This window comes from Protomyctophum bolini (genome assembly GCF_963924005.1).
Source record: "Protomyctophum bolini genome assembly, chromosome: 17".
NCBI lineage: Eukaryota > Metazoa > Chordata > Actinopteri > Myctophiformes > Myctophidae > Protomyctophum > Protomyctophum bolini.
The window spans coordinates 41,110,547-41,135,000 of NC_137878.1; the positions used below are offsets into that span (position 1 = coordinate 41,110,547).

The 24,454-nt window shown below is 47.0% G+C and overlaps 1 protein-coding gene across 1 annotated transcript in view; it reads right to left on the bottom strand.

The window, feature by feature from the left end:
• LOC308332353 (chromodomain-helicase-DNA-binding protein 4-like) overlaps positions 1-21,951 on the bottom strand; it is a 64,540-nt gene extending 42,589 nt beyond the window's left edge. The window contains 11 exon segments of the mRNA XM_080788210.1: positions 890-1,111; positions 2,799-3,032; positions 3,758-3,930; positions 6,729-6,867; positions 7,080-7,210; positions 8,861-9,198; positions 9,431-9,549; positions 11,401-11,685; positions 14,228-14,337; positions 20,748-21,001; positions 21,691-21,951. Of these exon segments, the coding sequence (XP_080644336.1) occupies positions 890-1,111; positions 2,799-3,032; positions 3,758-3,930; positions 6,729-6,867; positions 7,080-7,210; positions 8,861-9,198; positions 9,431-9,549; positions 11,401-11,685; positions 14,228-14,337; positions 20,748-20,808 (1,812 nt within the window). The 5' untranslated portion in view covers positions 20,809-21,001; positions 21,691-21,951.
• Between the last annotated feature and the right edge of the window lie 2,503 nt (positions 21,952-24,454).

Genomic DNA, 24,454 nt, shown 5'->3' on the forward strand with positions numbered 1-24,454 from the left:
AGACCAGTGTGTGTGTGTCCAGTGGAAACCTGGTATGAATCTGATCTCAGGTCAGAATGGGTTCATCAGACCAGTGTGTGTCCTTAGAGTATATATACAATAGAGAAGACACCCAAGTTCTCCTCCCGTCCACTTGCATTGAGTTGCTCAGAAGCGCATGAGGCGAATCCACTCCTCCTTCCGGTTTAGGAGCCCTGTGCATTCTGGATTTTTGCCCTCAAACACATGAACGCGCGAGCGACCGGCAGAGTGGACGGAGCCTAGTGCGCGTTCATGTGTTTGAGGGCAAAACCTTACCAAACTGCAATACCTTCTTCGGCCACTATGTCCATTGCGCTTCAGGATTTCCTCTGGGTGTCTTCTCTATTGTATAATAACTCTATGTGTGTGTCCAGTGGAAACCTGGTATGAATCTGATCTCAGGTCAGAATGGGTTAACCCATTCTGACCGGGCACCCATTTTGGTGTTAGCATCATGTTATGCTTTAGCTATTGAAAAATAGCAGATCTACAAGCTCATATCGCGCCACCGAGTGGCGCGATACGAGCTTGTAGGTCTGCTATTTTTGAAAAATTCGAAGAACGACTGACATTTTTAGAATCTGATCTCAGGTCAGAATGGGTCCATCAGACCAGTGTGTGTCCAGTGGAAACCTCGTATGAATCTGATCTCAGGTCAGAATGGGTTAATTATACGTGAAGTGTTGAAGCATTGAGCTACTCATTTAGACTGAAGTAAATAAAGCGAGTCAAGCGAGAGGTGTCCAGTGGAAACCTGGTATGAATCTGATCTCAGGTCAGAATGGGTTCATCAGACCAGTGTGTGTGTGTCCAGTGGAAACCTGGTATGAATCTGATCTCAGGTCAGAACGGGGCTCCGTTCCCATACCTGGCAGTGCAGCTCCAGCTGCAGCTCGGTGACCCAGGAGCAGTGCCAGTAGGACAGGTTGGACCACTTGGCGAAGAACTCGCGGTCGGGCCGTCCCGCCAGCGGCGTGGGGTCCGGCTGGTCGGCGGGCAGGTCCGGGGGGCGGGCCACGGGCGTGGGGGGAGGAGGCTCGCCCCAGCGCCACGTCAGGATCTTCTGGACCTTGGCCTTCATGTTGGGACACTGTGGGGGGAGAGAGACATTACATTAGGTTAGAGAGAGAGAGAGAGAGAGAGACAGAGACAGAGAGAGAGAGAGAGAGAGACAGAGAGACATTACATTAGGTTAGAGAGAGAGACACAGAGAGAGAGACAGAGAGAGAGAGAGAGAGAGACAGAGAGAGAGAGAGAGAGAGAGACAGAGACAGAGACAGAGACAGAGACAGAGACAGAGACAGAGACAGAGACAGAGACAGAGACAGAGACAGAGACAGAGAGAGAGAGACAAATCATGACAATGAACACAATGTTTTGGTTCCGATCAAATCATTAGAAAGAAGAAAATAAAGGCAGGGAAAGACAACACTGTTTGTTTTGTTTTTCTCCTTATAAATTATTTGATCGGCCCCAAAAACATTATTGTGTTCATTGTCATGATTTGGTCACGATCCGAGTTGTCTTTGTCCGCGGCGTAACCGTCTTTAAATAAATACTTTAGGAAATGCCTATGAGGGAAAAATGCATTGGGATTAATTTCCTGGGCCGTTCGTCGTTCTGAAAGGGGGAGGGACTGCGATGCTCTATAGAGCACCGAAGTCTGACGTCACTTCCAGTAGAGGGCGTCAGTCCCCAGGTTCATGTATTTATTTAGTTGCATTGAAATCCCCATTGAGGCGATTTTAGATCGCCTCATATAACAACTGTTTGAAAAATAAACATGTCACCCCGGCCGCTTCACTCATATGGATATGAAGAATCAACTGAGAGAAACCGCTAATGTTACTGCTGCTGAATTAGTTACATTTTCGCTAGAAGCAGACTGTATCATATATGAGTGACTGACAGAGACACCTTCCTGACAATAACAGCAGCTTGTTTATTTTTGGACCACAACGCTTATTGTAGACGATATTAAGATCACCCCATGTTATTCTCCCATAGAGAAATTACTTCCGCGAACCAGGGGAATCGTCGGGATGAGCGAGTTACGTCAGGACTTAAATTAGAACCAGGGGAATGGAAGGGATGAGCGAGTTACGTCAGGACTTTAGAACCAGGGGAATGGAAGGGATGAGCGAGTTACGTCAGGACTTTAGAACCAGGGGAATGGAAGGGATGAGCGAGTTACGTCAGGACTTTAGAACCAGGGGAATCGAAGGGATGAGCGAGTTACGTCAGGACTTTAGAACCAGGGGAATGGAAGGGATGAGCGAGTTACGTCAGGACTTTAGAACCAGGGGAATCGAAGGGATGAGCGAGTTACGTCAGGACTTAAATTAGAACCAGGGGAATCGAAGGGATGAGCGAGTTACGTCAGGACTTTAGAACCAGGGGATGAGCGAGTTACGTCAGGACTTTAGAACCAGGGGAATCGAAGGGATGAGCGAGTTACGTCAGGACTTTAGAACCAGGGGAATCGTCGGGATGAGCGAGTTACGTCAGGACTTTAGAACCAGGGGAATCGAAGGGATGAGCGAGTTACGTCAGGACTTTAGAACCAGGGGAATGGAAGGGATGAGCGAGTTACGTCAGGACTTTAGAACCAGGGGAATCGTCGGGATGAGCGAGTTACGTCAGGACTTCGGTGCTCTATAGGAAACATTGGTTATTTCAGAACCCTTTTTAGAAGACGTCAGTCAGGCCTAGTTACCGTGCAGCGCGGGCAGATCCACTCTCCGTTGGGGATCTCGGGCAGCAGGGGGGGGTCTTACCGTGCAGCGCGGGCAGATCCACTCTCCGTTGGGGATCTCGGGCAGCGGCGGGTTCAGACAGTGGATGTGGTAGGACGAGGGGCAGGTGTCGCAGCACAGCAGCTCCCCGCCGTCCTTGCAGACGCGGCAGAACTCCATGTGGTGGTCGTCCTCCTCTGGCTCGGCCGGCTCCAAGATGTCCTCCTCGCCCTCAGAGGGCTCCTCGCGCGCCTCCCACTGGATGCCCTCCTTCTCCTGTTGGATGGGGGATGGGACGGTACGGTTTAGCCCCACATTCTGACCCCAGATCAGATTCTAAAGAAATGTCTATTACATCCTGAGAGTTTCATTATTAACTCCATTCTGACCCCAGATCAGATTCTAAAGAAATGTCTTCTGCATCCTGACAGTTTTCCATTCTGACCTGAGATCAGATTCTTTTTTTTTTTCTTATATTTTTTATCCCACGATTTTGTAACCCATTTTTCACCCCTGTGCCAATCATCTACTGTGATCCTGGGCTCTACACACCCTTCGCCAACCTGGGGAGAGCAACGGACTTGAACTCATGCTTCCTTCATGCTTGAGTGTCCAAGTTGCTCCTTTACACCTGACAGGGGGGGGAGTTTCCCTGGTTGGACGTAGCGCGTGGAAGGAACACGTTATTCCAACCAGTTCCTGAGATCAGATTCTAAAGAAATATCTTCTGCATCCTGACAGTTTTCCATTCTGACCTGAGGATCAGATTAAAAAAATGTCTTCTATGTCAGTCGCTCTTCGGTTTCTCAAAAATTCGAGTGGCGCGCTACGAGCTTGTATAGGTTCTGCTATTTTTGAAAAATCGAAGAACGACTGACACATAGAAACATGGATTTTTCAGAAAACTGTCAGGATGTAGAAGACGGTTGTAGAATCTGACCTCAGGTCAGAACGGGTCAACAACACATTCCAGGTGAGTAAAAGGTGAGCGAGGCCCTTACGCAGTGCGGGCAGCTCCAGGTGCCCTCGGGGGCCTTCTCCATGTCTGGGTCCAGGCAGACCATGTGGTACGCCCGGGGACACGTGTCACACAGGATGATCTCCCCCCCCTGCTGGCACACCTCGCAGTAGTCCTGGTGGTCCGTCTCGTAGCCGTCCCCCTCCTCGGTCTCGACTGGAGACAGAGACAGACAGAGACACAGAGACAGAGACAGAGAGACAGAGAGAGAGAGACACAGAGAGAGAGAGAGACAGAGAGAAAGACACACACACAGAGACAGAGACACAGAGGGACAGACAGAGAGAGAGAGAGAGAGACAGAGAGATTTTAACTCAAATCTTTGCTTCTGAACTCTGGAACTACATGTTTTCAGATGGGGGTCGGTGGCCAATTGAACCATGAGGTTTATCAGAAAACCGTCAGGATTTAGAAGACCTTTTTTTAACTTAACTAAATGGGTTAACGTCTGGCCTGGCCTGACATCGTGTCGCTGTGTTCGAGTCCCGTTCATGACGACCTTTACCCCCCCCCTCTTTACTGTCAGTCTTCACTGTGACTGACTGTCAATAAATAGTAATAATATCAACAAAACAATCTTTAAAGTCTCCTCTGTACAACGATACACACAACCCTGGCTCTTCCTCCGAGTACAAAAGGCTCATTTAGAAATGATATGAGGTCTGTCTGTCGCATTCAAAGCAACCAATGGTACGGCCCCCCCCCCCATATCTTGCAAGTATGATCGAACCCTACAAACCCTCCCGCTCACTCAGATCGGCCAACGCAGGGAAGCTGGAAGTACCCTCACTAAAAACACCGGGACAAGAACGCTCCACACGTTCCCAAACTCTTCTCCCTTCTGGCTCCAAAACTGTGGAATGCACTTCCCATCGCAGTCAGAACTGCAGCATCACTCCCAATCTTCCGCCGTAGTCTGAAAACCCACCTTTTCAGACTCCATCATGGCCCGTAGCACTTACCCCACCCCCTTAGATAGCAATTCTGTAGACTTAGATAGCATTTGATACAGACTTATAGCATGTTATGTAGACAGCACTATAATTGCATTGTATGTAGTCATAGCACGTCATAGTACATATGTATAGCATAGTAGTATATATGTATAGTTTATATGTATAGTTTCATTATATAGATATTCCACTGTTACTTTCTTAGCTACGCATGTTTCATGATAAATGTTTTTATGTGATGTATACCCATGCTTTTTTGTTCTTGTTTTTTTCTTGTTCTTGCTTAATGTAAGTCGCTCTGGATTAAGAGCGTCTGCTAAATGCCTAAATTGTCGCTGGACATCATGGTCTTAATGAATGACATCATGGTCTTAATGAATGACATCATGGTCTTAATGAATGACATCATGGCCTTAATGAATGCCATCATGGTCTTAATGAATGACATCATGGTCTTAATGAATGACATCATGGTCTTAATGAATGACATCATGGTCTTAATGAATGACATCATGGTCTTAATGAATGACACCATGGCCTTAATGAATGACATCATGGTCTTAATGAATGACATCATGGCCTTAATGAATGACACCATGGCCTTAATGAATGACATCATGGTCTTAATGAATGACATCATGGCCTTAATGAATGACATCATGGTCTTAATGAATGACATCATGGTCTTAATGAATGACATCATGGTCTTAATGAATGACACCATGGCCTTAATGAATGCCAGAATATGTCACACAAGCTGATATTTTGAACTGCCCAAACTGAGATGCCTCGTCTAAATAGAAGGGCTTAATAAAAAACACTGAGTCATACCCAGTGACTAACGGTCGACTACGCACACTCACACTCTCACTCACTCACTCACTCACGGACACATGCACGCACGCAGGCACGCACACGTACATCCTTGTGTTGCAATACATACTTCCTCAAGTTCACATTCTTTCCTTGAACACATTTTGTTAAGGGAACATGTCCAGGCCTGGGTCCTCTTATGCTAATCAACTAGCATGTAGCTCAGTGTGTCACCAACACACACACACACACACGCCGGCAGGTTTTCAACCCTGTGTTTCAAATTAGTGGCTCCAACACAGCTGTGTAATACTGTATAATATACATAATACATGGAAGAAATCTCCACTTCCAACTTCCACAACCATCTCTCCGCTCCATTTGCCCCGATCCTAACCGTAAATCCTGACCCGAGGGGTTTACGTGGCGACTTGAAAAGGTAAGGACCAGCGCAACGGACCCTCGACTAAGATCCACTCCACCAGACGAGCCGTGTGTCACCCTTCTCGAGATGCTTAATGTTAAATGACGGGATTTTTTCCATTATAAATAATCGATCACTTATGTCGATCAGTAGAGCAACTAGGAGCTTCAAAATGTCTTCTAAAGTCTACTAGTCAACAAAGACCTGCAGTGTAGGCTATATGCTTTCAATGAACTAGAGACCACTTCGGAAAACCACAAGTCAAACCGGCCCAGCACAGAAAACACACTCAACGCAACGGGTGCATGGCCGCAGATGTGTGTGTGTGTGTGTGTGTGTGTGTGTGTGTGTGTGTGTGTGTGTGTGTGTGTGTGTGTGTGTGTGTGTTCAATCTGTTCAATCTCCTCCATTATAGGCAGTCGGTCTATTTGGAGGAGAAGGTGCTTTTTGTACCCATGATTTACTTTCGTTTACCAATGTCGGCTGTGAATAAGTTCATGTGCTGCCTATATTCTCTCTCTCTCTATATATATATATATATATTCTGTACATTTAGGGCTTGTTTGGACTCCAGCACTGAGACATGTGATGTTTCGAGTGCGTAGTATATCGGAAGCAACTGAACATATTTGTGCCCTTGATCATGTATTTTATAAATGTGGACTCAAATAAAGAAATCGAAATGTGTGCGTTGCGTTGCGTTGCGTTGCGTTGTGTGTCTCCTCGCCCTGTTCGTTAAGTCGCGAGACATCACAGAAACGTACTTTTCTTCTTCTTGGGTTTGGACTTGGAGGGCTTCTTCTTGGAGCGGCTGCTGCGGCTGTTGGAGCCGTCCGACACAGACACGCTGTTGATGGAGGCGTCGTCAAAGTCACTGTCCACGTCTGGCTCCTCCTCCTCACTCTGAGAGAGAGACAGAGACAGAGAGAGAGAGAGGTGTCATATTAGATTAGACCACCGCGGGAGGGGAGGGGAGGGGAGGGGAGGGGAAGAGAAGAGAAGAGAAGAGAAGAGAAGAGAAGAGAAGAGAAGAGAAGAGAAGAGAAGAGAAGAGAAGAGAAGAGAAGAGAAGAGAAGAGAAGAGAAGAGAAGAGAAGAGAGGTTCTCCGTCTCACCGAGGAACGTTTCCTCTTGCTGTTGAATCCTCCCAGTTTGATCTTCAGAGGAGCCACTTTCTTTGTCTTGGCGTTGTTCTTCTTCTCCTGAGGTTTGGCCGCCGGCTTAGACTTCTTGCGTGCGTTTGGACCTGCAAAGAGAAGGGGGGGGGGGGGGGGGGGTCAGTCAGTCATTCGCTAAGGCCCTCTCAGGGTCTACGATCTACAACCTTACAACGACCGGACAGTGTTTTGCGAGTAGGGACGCACCGAATATAGGAAATCGAATACCGAATATAGGAAACAGTTGGCACGAAAAACCAAATACGATTAATATTATATATCTATTATATATCATTGCTGTCATGGCCGTACCTTAAAGCTACCCGATTTCTGGCAAAAGGAAATGGTTATGGCAAAATTTTAACTTAAATAATAATCACTATTATGGGTCCATAAAACATTCATTCGGCTCTTTTGAATGCATTCATTGCATGCACTATTATAAATGTTCTGCCTGTTCGGGGCGAAAATGCATTTTTAGCCATGACTTGTACTGGATCTCTCGACCACTAGTCACTTCCTGACATTTTAGTCTAGTTTTCAGCCACTGATGAAATTGTCCATACATTTAGTCTTAAGGCCTATTCATAGTCTGTTTTTTTGGTGGTGAGGTGACCACCAGAGCTGAAATAACATTGAGCGGTGGTCAGTAAAAACAGAGAGAAGGGCTGGAGCGGTGGCGGTCGTTTGCTCTTCACCGCGGCTCAGTGACGTCATGTTGTAGTTCGGTGGTCACCTCACCACCCAAAATCCAGACTATGTATGAGCCTTCAGTCATCGTAGTTTTCATTTAGTTTCCGCTCAGCGAAAAAAAAGGACATTCTAAAAACGGGGTGGTCCCAATACTTGATTCTGATTGGCTGGTTACCGTCACGTGAGCGGTGTACATTCCACCGATAACCCACTCCTTCAATCACTTGAAGGGCTACTCGCCGAGCAAAACAAGGAAGTGATGCGGCTGCTCGCTCTGGTGGCGCAAAGCGTAGCTACACTTTTGTGAATTCAATCGTTTTATTAGGTTAATATTGCTATTATGTTTGTAACCGTTTTTAGAAAAGCAATAAGCCACTCGAGGTCCCCCAGCTTATACCGGGTATTTTACACTGGCTGGGGGGTAGAAGACCCTCGGCTGCGCCTCGGGTCTGCCTACGCCCTCAGCCAGAGTAAAATACCCGCTAACCTGAGACCTCTCGTGGCTTATCGCTTAAAGGGACACTTCACCCTTTTTGCAAAAAGATATATGTTAATGACGTTTAGAAGCTTTAGATCACTTTCCTGGGGGTCTTTATGTGTGTAATTTGTGGTTTTAGATATTTTAGATTGTAGCAGTGAGCCTGTTGTCTCTGATGTCATGGACACTGGGCTCACTTCCTTCCTGGACTACATGTTGTCTCAGTAAGACAGCTCTCCCCCCTATCCACAAGGAGGAGCAGTGCACCAAATAATTATGGTAATTGTAGTCCAGGAAGGTAGTGAGACCAGTGTCCATGACATCAGAGACAACAGGCTCACTGCTACAATCTAAAATATCTAAAACCACATATTACACACATAAAGACCCCCAGGAAAGTGATCTAAAGCTTCTAAACGTCATTAACATATATTTTTTTGCAAAAAGGGTGAAGTGTCCCTTTAAGTCGAACATTTTTCCGTGTTTTAAGTTTTCAGCCGACAAAAACCCACACCACTGCTCCCCCCCCCCCCCCCCCCGTTGGCCACACCCGGTGGTGCGTGTTTACCTTTGCCTTCCTTGGTCTTGGCCTTGCGTAGGGGCGGGGCCGGGGGGGGAGGGGGCTGGGGCTCCGCCGCGGCGGCGGGCGCGGCGGGCGGTGCGACGGCGGGGGCCACGGCGGCAGGGGGAGGAGGAGGAGGAGGGGGAGGGGGAGGCGGAGGCGCGGCCGTGGCCTCGGACACCATGCTCTCCACGGCGGCCGACACGTTGGCGGTGGCCAGCGCGGCGTTGGCGGCGGCGGCGCCGCGCAGCGGGTTGTTGGTGCTGAACTCGCGCCACTTGGCGCCCAGGACCATCATCATCTTGGAGACGGCGATCTTGGGGTTCTTGGCGGCGATCAGCGGCCTGGAGGAAACCGGAAAGGTAAGAGGGGAAACCGGAAGGTAAGAGGGAAGGTAAAGGAGCTCCTTTGGAATAGTATAGTGAGTGAGTGTGTGTGTGTGTGTGTGTGCGTGCGTGCGTGCGTGCGTGCGTGCGTGCGTGCGTGCGTGCGTGCGTGCGTGCCTGGCTGTGTACCTGACGTATTGGCTGAAGGCCTTGTAGTTGTGTGTGTGTGTGTGTGTGTGTGTGTGTGTACCTGACGTATTGGCTGAAGGCCTTGTAGTTGGTGAGGGCGCGGTAGTCCTCCTCTGTAAAGACGTGGTCGATGTCCTCCATTCCCCAGTCATCCAGCAGCTGAGACGATGTCTTGGGCTCCTACACACACACACACACACAATAAACATTTAGAGCTTGTTTATTCCATGGAGAGAATAAACCATCACATTTCTCCACCTCCTCGGATTTAGACCGCAGAGTTCATTTTGACAGAAAACTTAAGTCTTTTGAGCGAACACACACACACACACACACACACAGTTTTGCTCCCATTTAGTCATGTCATTTGAAATTGCTTGCTTAGTCGACAAAATATCAAACTTTGCTTGGTCTTAGTCACCAGAATTAACACCAGCATTCTTGACATTTCAATACCCACTAGTACTATGTCTAGTAGTGACTAGTTTTAGTCGACTAAATGTCATGCGACTACTAGTACTATGTCTAGTAGTGACTAGTTTTAGTCGAGGACGATTCTACAAATGTCTCCTAAATCCTGACAGTTTTCTGCAAAACCCTCATGTTTCTGTGTCAGTCGTTCTCAAACATATTAATGTCAAGGACCCCCAAGATTATCTGTAATTGGCCACCGACGACTCCCATCTGAAAATATGTTGTTCCAGGGACCCCCCCCCCCCGCCCAGTGGCAAAGATTTGAGTTAAAAACATTCGCTTAAAAAATTTGGGACACATTTTCAGGATTTTTTCAAAAAAATAGCATAGCAGACCTACAAGTTCGTAGTGTGGCCACTCTATGAGCTTGTAGCTCTGTTATTTTCCAATAGCTAAAGCATAACATACTGCTTTAACCCATTCTGACCTGAGATCAGATTCATACGAGGTTTCCACTGGACACACACTGGTCTGATGAACCCATTCTGACCTGAGATCAGATTCTAAAAATGTCAGTCGTTCTTCGATTTTTTTCAAAAATAGCAGACCTACAAGCTCATAGCGCGCCACTCGGTGGCGCGCTATGAGCTTGTAGATCTGCTATTTTTCAATAGCTAAAGCATAACATAGTGCTAACACCAAAATGGGTGCCCGCCCAGAATGGGTTAAAACACCCAGAATGTGTCAAAGAGGATGAAACAATCAAGAATGTGTTTATCCGACAACGATAATAAACATTAAATTAAACATGAAGGGTGAAGAGAAAAGGCCCGGGCACAACAGCTAGGCTGTAGGGTCTCCATGGTAACTGCATTTATGCCTTATGCCCCCCCCCCCCCACCCCCCCCCCACCCTTGCATAAGTGTCATTAAATACGAGAGCCCCTATTGGTTGGCTGGCTCTCTGTCTGTCTGTCAGAGACATCTCTTTGTTTGACTCTCTCTTTCTCTCTGAACGGTCCGGTCCTAATCCTACTCCTAAATCACGTCAGAATTGAACGGTCCTACTCCTAAATCACGTCAGAATTGAACGGTCCTACTCCTACTCCTAAATCACGTCAGAATTGAACGGTCCGGTCCAACTCCTACTCCTAAATCACGTCAGAATTGAACGGTCCGGTCCTACTCCTACTCCTACTCCTAAATCATGTCAGAATTGAACGGTCCGGTCCTACTCCTACTCCTAAATCATGTCAGAATTGAACGGTCCGGTCCAACTCCTACTCCTAAATCATGTGAGAATTGAACGGTCCGGTCCAGCTCCTACTCCTAAATCATGTCAGAATTGAACGGTCCGGTCCAACTCCTACTCCTAAATCATGTCAGAATTGAACGGTCCGGTCCTACTCCTACTCCTAAATCATGTCAGAATTGAACGGTCCGGTCCAGCTCCTACTCCTAAATCATGTGAGAATTGAACGGTCCGGTCCAGCTCCTACTCCTAAATCATGTCAGAATTGAACGGTCCGGTCCAGCTCCTAGTCCCAGATCATGTCAGATGTCAATTGAACCAGAATGGGGACCACACCATGGGGACCACACCAATGACCTTCCTCACCGCGTTATCGTCGTCGTCGTCGTCCTCCTCCTCCTCGGGCTCCGGCTCTTTCCTCTTGGAGGACGTGGAGTTCCGCTCGCCGCCACCGGAGGCGCCGCTCCGGCTCTTCTTCTCCTTGCCGCTGCTCGCCCGCTTCTTCTTCTTGCGCCCGGGCGTGTAGTCGCTGCCCTCGCTGTCGGAGCGCTGGAGCGCGGCGGAGGGGAGCGCCGCCATCAGGCCCTCCGCCTCGGGACCGCCGCCGGCCGCCGAGTCCATGGGCTCCGGGGAGCTGAGGGCCAGCTCCTGCTGGGGGGAGGGGGGAGGAGGAGGGATTTAGCTTTGGTTGTGTGTTCCGTACATATTAATTACCCCATTCTGACCTGAGATCAGATTCATACGAGGTTTCCACTGGTACACACACACTGGTCTGATTAACCCATTCTGACCTGAGATCAGATTCTAAAAATGTCAGTCGTTCTTCGATTTTTCAAAAATAGCAGACCTACAAGCTCGTAGCGCGCCACTCGGTGGCGCGCTACGAGCTTGTAGATCTGCTATTTTTTTAATAGCTAAAGCATAACATGATGCTACAACCAAAATGGGTTCCCGTTCAGAATGGGTTATGGTACATTCTACCACAGGTCTTTTCGTGGGAGCAATCTGATTGGTTGAAACCGCCTTCTAGCCGTGGGTTAAATAAACCAGCACCGTTCACCACCTATAATCAAAACAAATAATTCAGCCGCTCTGTTCTGTTCTCCCAGAGCGCTATAGCAAACTGGGTGGCTAGGCTATAGCTAGTTTCTTGGGACATTTGTGGTCTTATTAGTGACTACATCTGTCATTAGAAAAAAATGTATTCTTTCAGCGATTTCCTTCTTAGTTTTAAGGGTAACTGTGGTAGAATTGCAATATTACACTCGAGGGTGTGGGTTAACGTGATTATTGCCACTTCAGTGACGCTTGCGGAACTCGACTTCGTCTCGTTCCTGACCGCATCCCTGTCGTGGCAATAATCACGTTAACCCACACGGTCACACCCTCTGGTGTAATATTGCTTAATTAACCCATTTTGGGGCGGGAACCCCTTTTGGTGTTTTAACCCATTTAGGACAGACGTCGAAATAAAAATAAATGTTCGCTCTGAAAGAATATATATATTCAAAGATTTGTGCAGCATTTTCACCATTTTTCAAAAATAGCAGATCTACAAGCTCATAGCGCGACACTCGGTGGCGCGCTATGAGCTTGTAGATCTGCTTCAATAGCTAAAGCATGACATAATATGGACAAAGCGTTCCGCGGGTCTAACATGAACGTAAAATGAAGCCTGTCAGTCCTTGCAATGGAAGTCGCCATCTTTCTAGATCCGTTTTGGTCCAGCTGGCCCATTGGCTGGCCCAGACAACGAGGCGGGACTTCCCCCCCCTTCTTCTCCGTTGGTTTTTATTTTGACTCGAGTGGGAGGGGAATCCCGATCATAGACTGTAACGGTAGCCACCCCCCTCAGAACATACGCGACTTTATGGTCATTTTTTTTATTAATGGGACCATAATTTTCCAAAAAGAATATTATGACATTAGAAATGAGACTTTAATTAAACTAGTGACTGGAAGAAGAAAGTATTCATGACCATGTTTATTAAGGTAATACAGTCTAGGTGAAGTTGGGCCCAAATACATGGACTTCTATGGGGATATGGGTTTTTCTGGGTCCAATGACAGCGCCACAACCAGTCTAGGTGCCCAGTCAGACTGGATTACCACCAGTCTAGGTGCCCAGTCAGACTGGATTACAACCAGTCTAGGTGCCCAGTCAGACTGGATTACCACCAGTCTAGGTGCCCAGTCAGACTGGATTACCACCAGTCTAGGTGCCCAGTCAGACTGGATTACCACCAGTCTAGGTGCCCAGTCAGACTGGATTACCACCAGTCTAGGTGCCCAGTCAGACTGGATTACCACCAGTCTAGGTGCCCAGTCAGACTGGATTACCACCAGTCTAGGTGCCCAGTCAGACTGGATTACCACCAGTCTAGGTGCCCAGTCAGACTGGATTACCACCAGTCTAGGTGCCCAGTCAGACTGGATTACCACCAGTCTAGGTGCCCAGTCAGACTGGATTACCACCAGTCTAGGTGCCCAGACAGACTGCATCCACGGAGCAGTGCCCTGTTGGCCAGGTGTAGCCAATCAGTGGCGAATAACACCTCAGTAATATGGCTGCGCCCGCCCGGGCACGTGGGCACCGTGTGCAGAACTGGTAAAAGCAGGTGTGTGAAGACATGTAGAACTCTACGCATGTCAGAAAACACACAGTGGCATCCGTAGAACTCTACGCATGTCAGAAAACACACATTGGCTTCCGTACAACTCTATGCATGTCAGAAAACACACAGTGGCGACCATAGAACTCTATGCATGTCAGAAAACACACAGTGGCGACCATAGAACTCTACGCATGTCAGAAAACACACAGTGGCGACCATAGAACTCTACGCATGTCAGAAAACACACAGTGGCATCCGTAGAACTCTACGCATGTCAGAAAACACACAGTGGCGACGATAGAACTCTACGCATGTCAGAAAACACACAGTGGCGACCATAGAACTCTACGCATGTCAGAAAACACACAGTGGCGACCATAGAACTCTACGCATGTCAGAAAACACACAGTGGCGACCATAGAACTCTACGCATGTCAGAAAACACACAGTGGCGACCATAGAACTCTATGCATGTCAGAAAACACACAGTGGCTTCCGTACAACTCTACGCAGGTCAGAAAACACACATTGGCACATTAGATTAGATTAATAATAATAAATTCATAATCTTTATTTACTTCTCTGCGCGAGCGCCTCTTGCTACTCTTGCTGTCTCTGCTCTTCTTGGCCTTCTTCTTCTTCTTCACCTTGGGAGCCTCGTTCTCCGAGACCTCGTCCTCCTCGTCATCTGTGAAACGGGGTCAGGTCAGCGTTAGGCGTGCAGAGGTTAAAATGTTTATAGTTAAAAGGGACGCAATAAAACAACGACCTCTGCATCCACGGGATGCACTACTGTACTGTTTTTATTTTTATTCTAGTTTATTTTTGCTAGCTTTAGTTATGAATAATCATCTCTTCTCCTGTTTTCTACATGAATATAGCCACATTATAACCATATAAAATGAAATGGGAGCAATTTTTAAAATATGACTCCTATAACGTGGTTGAAGTGGGACTCATAAAATGCCCCTGGGACTCATTTCTAAAAGACCATCCCTGCATCCCGGGACTCATTACATTGAAGACCTATTTACATCACTGGTTGCGTTATGTGTTTTAGTTTAGTTTAGTTTAGTCGCACAATAAAAACAGTACAAGAAAGGAACATCAATAAAAGAGAAGTGTGTGCCGATGAGAAAGGAAACCCAGGGAGGGCTTATATGTGGTTCTCACCAAAGTGATAATATACAAATAGTAAGGAGACAAAGTAATCACACATAGGTATGGAAATTAACAAAAACAAATACATCTAATTTAACATTTGTGGAGTTGGTCACCTGACCAAAAGCGGTTGACAGAAACTGGTCGACATGTGCTGTTGCCACAACAAGCTCAGAAACAAGGACTTTACCCACGCTACTTGCACACACTACAACTCGCTTACAATTCGCAAACCTGGCAACACTGCCATGTGTTCATGCTGTTGTCAGAGGCCCGCCCCCGGCTCACACGTCACTACTCTCTCTGTCTCTCCACTCGCAATCGGCAGCCATCTTGCTTTTTATTTATATGGGCGAGTCGATCGGATCGGATCGGCCGTGCAAAATCCACCGATCCGCGAAACCGATCTCCAAAGCACAAATCTGCGCCGTTTACATCCAAATATAATGTGTCACTTTCTCGGTTCTGCACCGCTTAATGGAGAAGTATAGCACTGGCAGCGCAACGAATACCCCCCCCCCCCACACACACACACACACACACACACCAGGGAGGGAGGGGGGAGAGAGAGAGAAAAGAGAGAGAGAGCGAGAAAGAGCACGCACGTCTTGAGCCTATGCAATTCACGGTTTTCGGGAGGGCGGGGGGGCAGTCGGTTTGGGGGGGGGGTTCCCGACGGCTGCGCGTCGCTTCCTCCTCTGACAGAGGGGAGGCGAGTAAGCGACACAGTCAGAAGCCCCCTTTGTTCAATCGAAGGCCCCCTCACTCAGACACACAACGTGTGTTGTTACATGTGAATGCTACAGAATTCTATAAGTCACCCCTTTTGGTGTGACACACAGTTTCTGTTTACAATGCGTTGTCAACACGTGTTGAGTTGACAAAGATTGACATATTTCGGATAAGACTGATAGTTTCTCCGTTAGTAATTAGGCTGAGGCACACAGAATCACACTACTTTTGGATTTATTGGGATTGGCTTTTTGGGGAAAAGAGGGGGAGGAGGTGATCAAGCAGCTCCACAAGACCACAACATATTTGGTAGGCTCAAGGCTGCATTTATTTTCCTTTTTTTTTCTCTCGAGGGTGCATGGGATGATGGGAGCCCCTCCAGCAGGCTAGGGAGCTCCGCTCAGGCTAGCGGAAAATGACCGCGGGCGCGGGTTGCCAGGTTTTTTTATAAGTAAAATAAAAAATAAAAATAAATAAATACAATTAAATTAAAAAAAATATTAAAAAAGATCGGGATCGGGATCGGAATCGGCCGATCTTTTTAAAAAACCAGGGTTGCCACATACCGTGGATGTGAGAGTGAAACAAGCAACCAGGTCTATAAAAATGTTAAGAGGCCAGTTCAAAGTAGGTAAATCAGAAATGGTCCGGAAATTAGTCTTAAAATAATCAATTATCGTGTTGACTGTCAAACTTTGTTGTCTAATGTTGTTTCAGAGCAGTGGAACTCAAACATTTCCATGTCAAGGACTACCAATAGATAAACAAGTCCAAAGTAGCTTATAATGAGCAGACTTGGCAACACTGTCTCTAGGTTGAACGTTCTACTTTACAAGCTCACACATATGAAATATGTTTTTTTTAATCTTCAAACTGAGACATATTTTATGATAATACTGTTAGCACAGTCATCATACTCCAAGAGCATACAAATGGAACCAAATGGACCCTGATTTTCCCAGAGAGCAAATGGTATCAAATGGGGGTCTGTGGCCTAATGCATTTCAAACTGGGGGTTCTTGGTATTATATTCTCTGCATATCTTATCAACTTGGGGTGAATATTTCACCACAATACTTTACTGAATATTTCACACGAATATAACACAAGAGTCAAATGTACGGTCAAATGTAATCACAATATAGGCTACAGATGTAAATATTTATGACACAGTAAAATGTCGAAAAATAGTGCTATCCCCCCCCCCCACACACACACACACACACACACAGTCACACACACGACAGGCAAGGCTGTTGTTTGCATCGTTAGCAGGCAGCAGCTACCTTGGCACTGCTCTCTGTGACTGTAGTTGTTTCACCATGTTTGCGTATTTATGAGAAATAAAAAACACTTTCTGTTATTATAATAATTCTGTCAACTCCCGCAATTTTCTTCTTCCCAAATTGCGCTGCAATGTAACTAGGATTCGCCGGCCGAAGGCCGGCGAAATTCTAGTTATTTACACTTGTGAAGTTCTTTCTAATCCTAGGTTAGCACCGTGTCAGCGTTCCTTCCTAAAGGCCCCAAGAGTTGATCATAAAAAATAAAATAAAAGGTATTGAGAGTTCAAGACCTGTTTGTAAACAACAGAAATCTTTCAATTCCATCTAATCCACCCAATCAGGAGAGCCGACGTCATGTTTCACTTCATTTGACACCCATCATCACGTCCACATTGATCCTGCCACGAGGCCCCTCTAGTCCACTCCTGATTGGATAAAAAATACCCTACACTCCATGATTACTTATCAGAATAGACGTATTTAACACGCATTTTAATCGCCTCTTAAATACTTTTAATCATGGCTCACAATAAACACAAGTCAGAGGCCGGTGTGACTGAAAAAAGGGTGACAAACACTGCCTGATCTGGCATAGAATACAAAAAGGTACATGTGCGCGTGCTCACGGCCGGGCTACGCCAGGCTTTTCGCGTGTGTGTGTGCGCGTGTTCGCGTAAACGCGCGCTGAAAAGCCTGGTGTAGCTTGGCCGTCAAGGTGAAAGGGGGCTTGTGTGTGTTAAGGGGATCATTTAATTTTGGATTAACTAATATCCATCTTGGATGCTGGGGAACCGACCCGTGTAAACTGAAATTATTAAAATTATAATGTAAGAGTAAACCGTAGTACAGTTCATTCAATATATCCAAGGCAATGAACCTCCAAGTAAAGTATTTATGTTCGACTCTTGACAATAGAATAATGGCCGTCTACTCTATTTTAGCCTGAGGACGCTCCAATGAAGACGCAGTATTCTCGTTGAGCTTTTTTTCTTTTATAGGTCAAACCTGACAGGATGTTTGCGGTGTACACACACACACACACACACACACACACACACACACACACACACGGTATGAAAGCCCATATATTTTTTAAATGATTTAATTTGTTGTTGACAACTTATTTGGGGAAAGTAGTTATTTAATAACAATCAAGGTTAATGTGTGGCAAAAAACGTAGCACGAGCACGATGCACACACACACACACACACACACACACACACAGCACAGCCACCATTATGTAGTGCACGACGGTGACGACGCACACACACACACAGCACAGCCACCATTATGTAGTAGTGCACGCACACACGGCAGCACAGCCACCATTACGTGTGAAGCTAACACACGCGCGCGCTCGCGCACACACAGCTCCCCTCCTCCTCCTCCTCCTCCCAGTACTTTCTGTTCCTAAAAGTGCACGCGCGTGCCCGTTCGTTTAGCGTTCGTTTGTTACGTAAAAAAACAAAACAAAAAACATTAAACCCCCCAAACAAACCTAAAGGTGTGCTGGCAAACCAAATACTACTATGGAGAAGATTACAAAAATAATCTAAAACAAAATCCTTTTAATAATATAATAATCCAAAAATAAATAAAAGACCTATTTTTATCGACTTTATCAACTCAAGCAGCATAATTCAAACAGCGGAGGAAGAGGAGGAAGAAGGCCGGGCGGCGGAGCGATATAAACTTCTTTATTTTACCGTCGCGCGGCGAAAATAGCCCGATCTGCAAGCTCACCGCGGGTCGCGGAAGAGACGCGCCGTGGGCTTGTAGATCGGCTGTTTGTTTCCCACGCCAGTCCGTTCGTACACAGTACACACGACGGAGGGGGGGGGGCGACTACGTCACACGGCAGCCCCGCCGCTCACTGGCTGAGCGTCCATCTTGTCATCGACACGTAAAGAAGTGAACCGAGAACACTGAGCGTTGCCAGATTGTTTGTTGTGTGAGAGAAACAAGCAGCAACAAACGGGACTAAGGAAAAGGAAGACCAACATTTTGAGACTACTACTAGGACAGTGGTTCCCAAAGTGGGGTCCGGGGACCCCCAGGGGGGTTCTTGAGGGAGTCCCCCCAGCTAAATGATAGTTTGGAACCAATTGGACCATCATGGGTCTGTAACTCTGAGTGTACACAGAGTTAAATCAGCATTCATTTTACAATATGAATTGGGGGTCCCAGAGATTTTTTTAAAATGTCATTAAATGGGGGTCCGGTCCGTTGAGTTGCATGTCAAACTGGTCCACAGGCTAATTATTGTCAATTTGGTGGTCCTTACCCTTAGCATGAAAATGTTTGGGAACCAGCATACTAGGCCACACGAGCACTTTAATTAAAACCGTACAAATTGTCCATTTAAAAAAAAAATTGCTTTGAAACATTTTAACAACACAAATATTGTGTCTTGGGGGTCGGTCCCTGCCTGGCATAAACTATTTCCAGATGTAGGTCAGTGGACAGACTCGGGGAGTCATGAAAATATTTTAGAACCACTGGTTTAAACAACATTAGGAAACAAGATAAGCAAAAACAAACCACTTTAGAAACAATCCCCATAAAAACCTCAACCTGCAACTACTACCAACAACATTTAAAGCAACCTTTGAGTCAGAAAATGTAAAAGCACAGAGTCGCTTATAATAAGCAGACATGGCAACATGTCTCTACGTACTAAAAGCAAGGCCCCTCCACTAGCCGGGAAAAAATGCCGGTCAGTCAGTCAATACAATAAATACTAATAGTGTCTTTCTTTCATTAGATTCCACAGCAGTCCCAAACAAAACCACCTAATTGTAGGGTTAATAAATACACCTGGTTGTTAATGGAGATTCCATTTTAATCAGTTTATTAACCAGACACAGCGCTCGAGCGCATCCTAACCCACCCTAGCGCTAGTAGTCATTTGATTGATTGAAATATGTATTAACAGTTTGCAGAATTACAGTACAAACTCAATACAAAGACTGTTAACTGTGAGTGGACGACCCAATAAAGCATTACACTTGCTTACAAGAGGGTCCACCTTGTTCAATTTAACTTCCATTCCACCACAGACAGTAGTCAGTGCAAACAAACAAACAGTAGTTTGTTACAACAAAACCTTCAGTTTATTTAGGTCTATAGTTTGATGACATTAAAGTCAACAGAAAGGGCGCTTTATATTTATTTAAAAAAAATCAATCAACTAGTTGATTTCACCGCTCGCTCGAGCGCCTACCTAAATAAGGCTAGCCCAGCCAGCGCTAGCCGGGTTAGGGTAGTAGTAGTTATTCAACTTCCATTCCACCACAGACAGTAGTGCCAACAAACAAACAGTAGTTTGTGACAACAACAAAAAACTTCATTTTATGCTCAGTTTAATCAGAAATGTTAAGTTTTAATGGCATTAAAGTCAACAGAAAGGGCGGTTTATCCAACATCAAACCACACCGCTCGAGCGCCTAGCTAAAGCTAACCTAGCTAGCCGCCGGTAGTTAGCTTCATTTTGTCGGCGTCGCTCGCGAGCAGTGTGGGGGAGAAAAGACTAGAGCTACAAGCTACCCACGCGTGGCACCGCGACGCGTTGTCAGCTTGTAGATCTGTGCTTTGTCTTCCCTTTCTCCCTCTCGCAACAACAAGCGACGCAAATGAAGCTCCTCCAGGCAAGCTAAAGAACCCGGTGGGCAGGCTAGCCGGGTTAGCATCGGTAGCTAACCAACCAACCATGAAGTGAACCCACTAACTAAGTCAAAGTGTTAGTTACCCACCCCGGCGTTCGCTGCCCATTCTTAGGTAGCTGAACGCTTATTATATTATTCTTAGGTAGCTAAAGCAAGCTAAAGAACCCGGTGCCGGGTTAGCATCGGTAGCTAACCAACCAACCAAGAACCCACACTAAAGTAACCCACCCCGGCGTTCGCTGCCCGTTCTTACCGTGCATCAGGCGACCTTCCGGGGCTGCGAAGTCATCTCTGTCGTCCTCACTTCCAGACATGGCTGTTTAGCAGCAGCAAGCGGCCGAAACCCCCCGAGAAGAAGAAGCAGCCAACTTTGTTTTATCCGGTTTAGTTGGGACCAAAAAAAATAGATATAAAAAAAACTCTTTAGCTATCTAAAAAAAAACAAAAGTCGCTTTATCCCCTCCAGTATTCCTTCTTTTGGTTGGGTTTACTTTGTCTTCTTTGGTGCTACAGACAGTCCCAAGTCGTGGTAGCAGTCAGCCAGAGCCAGCGTAGCGTGCGTGTTGAGTCGAGTGCGTACGTGTGCGTGCGAGGAGGAGGAGGACACGCCACGCGCACGAGCCAAGGTTGGTTCCCAATAAATAAAACAAAAAAAGACAACAAACAAAGTGAACATTTAGCACCAATAGAACGTTGAATAAAAAACACAACAACCCATCCGGGGTTAGCAGCACCAAAAAAACGGTTAACATAAACAAACACACGTGCTTTTTACTCCTTGTAAAAAAAATGCAGTCCAACTTTTCTTCCCCGGCTTCTTCTTCTAGCACAGGGTGACAATCTTATCCAACACAACTAGCAGCAAGTTGGAAACGTTATGTGTGCGTGTTAACATTATAGTCTACACGCACGGCACGCCACGCACACACACATTGATCAGCCCCCGTGCGTTCGGATGACATGCCATCTCTCTCTCTCTCCAGCCAGCCCCACACACACACACACACAGTGTAGTTCCCCTGTCTGTCTGTCTGTCTGTCTGACTGGCTGGCTGTCCCATTAGCATGCGTGCTAGCTGAGCCCGACCGGGTGGCTTCATTGAAGCGAATACGTTTTTCAAATGAACACATTAAAAATCTGACACGTTAACACAACGATATAAGTAACACCCCAACACCCAAAAAACTGATACTCACCAAGTTGATGTTACACGAAGAAAAAAAAACAAAAAAAAAAACAACGGTATAAACTCCGTTTTTGTTTCTTTTGAGTTACTCCATGAATCAATACTTGGACGCGGCCGGGCTTTGTGTCGCCGATATGTAAACTATTCTAAAATGTAAAAGATATCCTTTTAATTTCCGTGTGTGTGTGTGTGTGTGTGTGTGTGTGTGTGTGTTTTTTTTTTTTAGTATAGTCAGTGTGTGCGCACACCGTACGACGACGCCGTCTCTTCTTCTCTCTCGCACACACTACTAGTACACGGTCCCCGCGCGCGCGCGCGCACACACACAAAGAGATCAGGGGGGCAGGCAGGCATCCCATAATACCCCCCTCCCCCACTCTGCATAGTTACCTTGCAACGTACAGACCATAATAGTCGACTCACCCCCCTCCCTCCACCCCCTCCCTCCTCTCATACAGTCTCTTCCCCATTCCTCCATATACCCCCCCCCCTCACCCCCCCCCCCTTAGCAACCACCGTCACCATGGAGACGCTCACCCCCTCCCACCCCCGTGCCGACATCCCATAATAGTAATGAGCGCAGTCACCGACATCCCACAATAAGCATAACTCCAAAAAGAGAGAGCGAGAGACATGCAGGGGAGAGAGAGAGAGAGAGAGAGAGAAAGAAAGGCAGAAAAAAAGAAAAAAAAAAAACCCGTCACATGGCAACTGTGTGCCACATGATTGCTTATAACTTCAGTGTACATGTTTGCATGTATATATACGCGCGCGCGCAGCCAGCCAGGCACTGCACACACACAGCTAGCTAGTGCACTGTACTGTACAACAACATGCCCGCGCACAGTCATTTGACTCACTGCTCAAAGACGTGCGCGTGATTATGAACATATATATATATATAGACAGAATGGAAAGTTATACCTGTACCGCCAACCTGTTTACCTGTGTATACTTGGGTTGAAGAAACCTCTTTTACGCAATCAACCAAGAAAGTGGCCTGTTGTATAATATTATTATAAATAGAAACTAATTGTGGGGGGGTGGGTGGAGGAGTGTTGATGACTTGGGCTGGGTGTCATAAGGTGTCTGAGGGTGACGTCACAGACAAAGGGCCGTGCCCAGACCGGTCAGACAGAGAGACAGAGAGAGAGAGAGAGAGAGAGAGAGAGAGAGGTCAAGGGTCAGGGTGGGGGAAAGCCCTCTATTGCAAATCATATCTCAGTACAGGTTCCATGCAGTCCTGTACACGTGTGTGTGCGTGTGCGTGTGTGTCTGTGTGTGTGTGTGCGTGTGTGTGTGTGTGTGTGTGTGTGTGTGCGTGTGCGTGTCTGTGTGTGTGTGTGTGTGTGTGTGTGTGTGTGTGTGTGTCTGTGTGTGTGTGTGTGCGTGTGTGTGTGTGTGTGTGTGTGTGTGTGTGTCTCTCTCTGTGTGCGCGTGCGTGTGTGTGCGCGTGTACGTGTGTGTGTGTGTGTGTGTGTGCACATGTGTGTGCACGTGTGCGTGTGTGTGCACGTGTGCGTGCGCATGTGTGTGTGCGCGCGTGTGTGTCTCTCTCTGTGCGCGTGCGTGTGTGCGTGCGTGCACGTGTGTGCGTGTGTGTGCGCGTGCGTGTGTGTGTGTGTGTGTGTGTGTCCAAGCCAGATTGAAGCAGCATGCACGAGGCCTCATGCTCTAGCACAACGTTGTACGTTGGACTGTCTCCCATCGGTGGGAAATACACACAGGTAGAAACCTTATTAGCGTTCTGCTAACCATTGGGTGGTTGATTCATTGCCTTCACCTGGTGGTGCCGAGTGTCCCTCCCAGCCCAGGTCCAAGCGGCCCCTGGCTGGCTGGATGGATGGATGTAAATTGAACCCGCAGCAGGTTGTTCCCCCCCCAGGGTTGAGAAGCGTCCTGACTGTGGCTCTGAAATGTATTGTATAGTCGATGGTGGGAACATAGTGGATACTCTCGTGGACAGAGAGTTCCCACCATCGACGACTAACTGCACACTCAGGCTGCGTGTAGGCGCGAGACATGCAGCGTTCTATAACCCGCGGCGTTCGTTCGAGTTCTTTTAACAACCCCTGAAGTAATTCAAAACAGACCCATGTTTAGGTTCACAATTACTTGTGTTACACGCACGCACACACGCACGCACACACAGAGAGACACAACACACAGACACACACACACATTCATTTGTTTCTGGTGCATGGTGAGAAATGGAAAGTGAACCATCCATTGCACCCCAACAGTCCATTTTGAACTCTTTACAAACGGTATATGGAGTAGGTTTGTATCTCTTCCTGTCTGGTTGACCTGGCTCTCTCTCTCTCTCTCTCTCTCTCTCTCTCTCTCTCTCTCTCTCTCTCTCTCTCTCTCTCTCTTCCTCGATCTGCCTTCTCGTCCATTGTCATCATCACTGACTCAGCACACCTTCATTTTGACATTTCTCTCTCTCTCTCTCTCTCTCCTCTCCTCCCTCCACCACCTCCTTTGTCCCACTCACGGTGTACAGTACAGCTCTCTCTCTCTCTCTCTCTCTCTCTCTCTCTCTCTCATCTCTCTCTCTCTCTCTCTCTCTCTCTCTCTCTCTTCCTCGATCTGCCTTCTCGTCCATTGTCATCATCACTGACTCAGCACACCTTCATTTTGACATTTCTCTCTCTCTCTCTCTCTCTCCTCCCTCCACCACCTCCTTTGTCCCACTCACGGTGTACAGTACAGCTCTCTCTCTCTCTCTCTCTCTCTCTCTCTCTCTCTCTCTCTCTCCACTCACTGACATG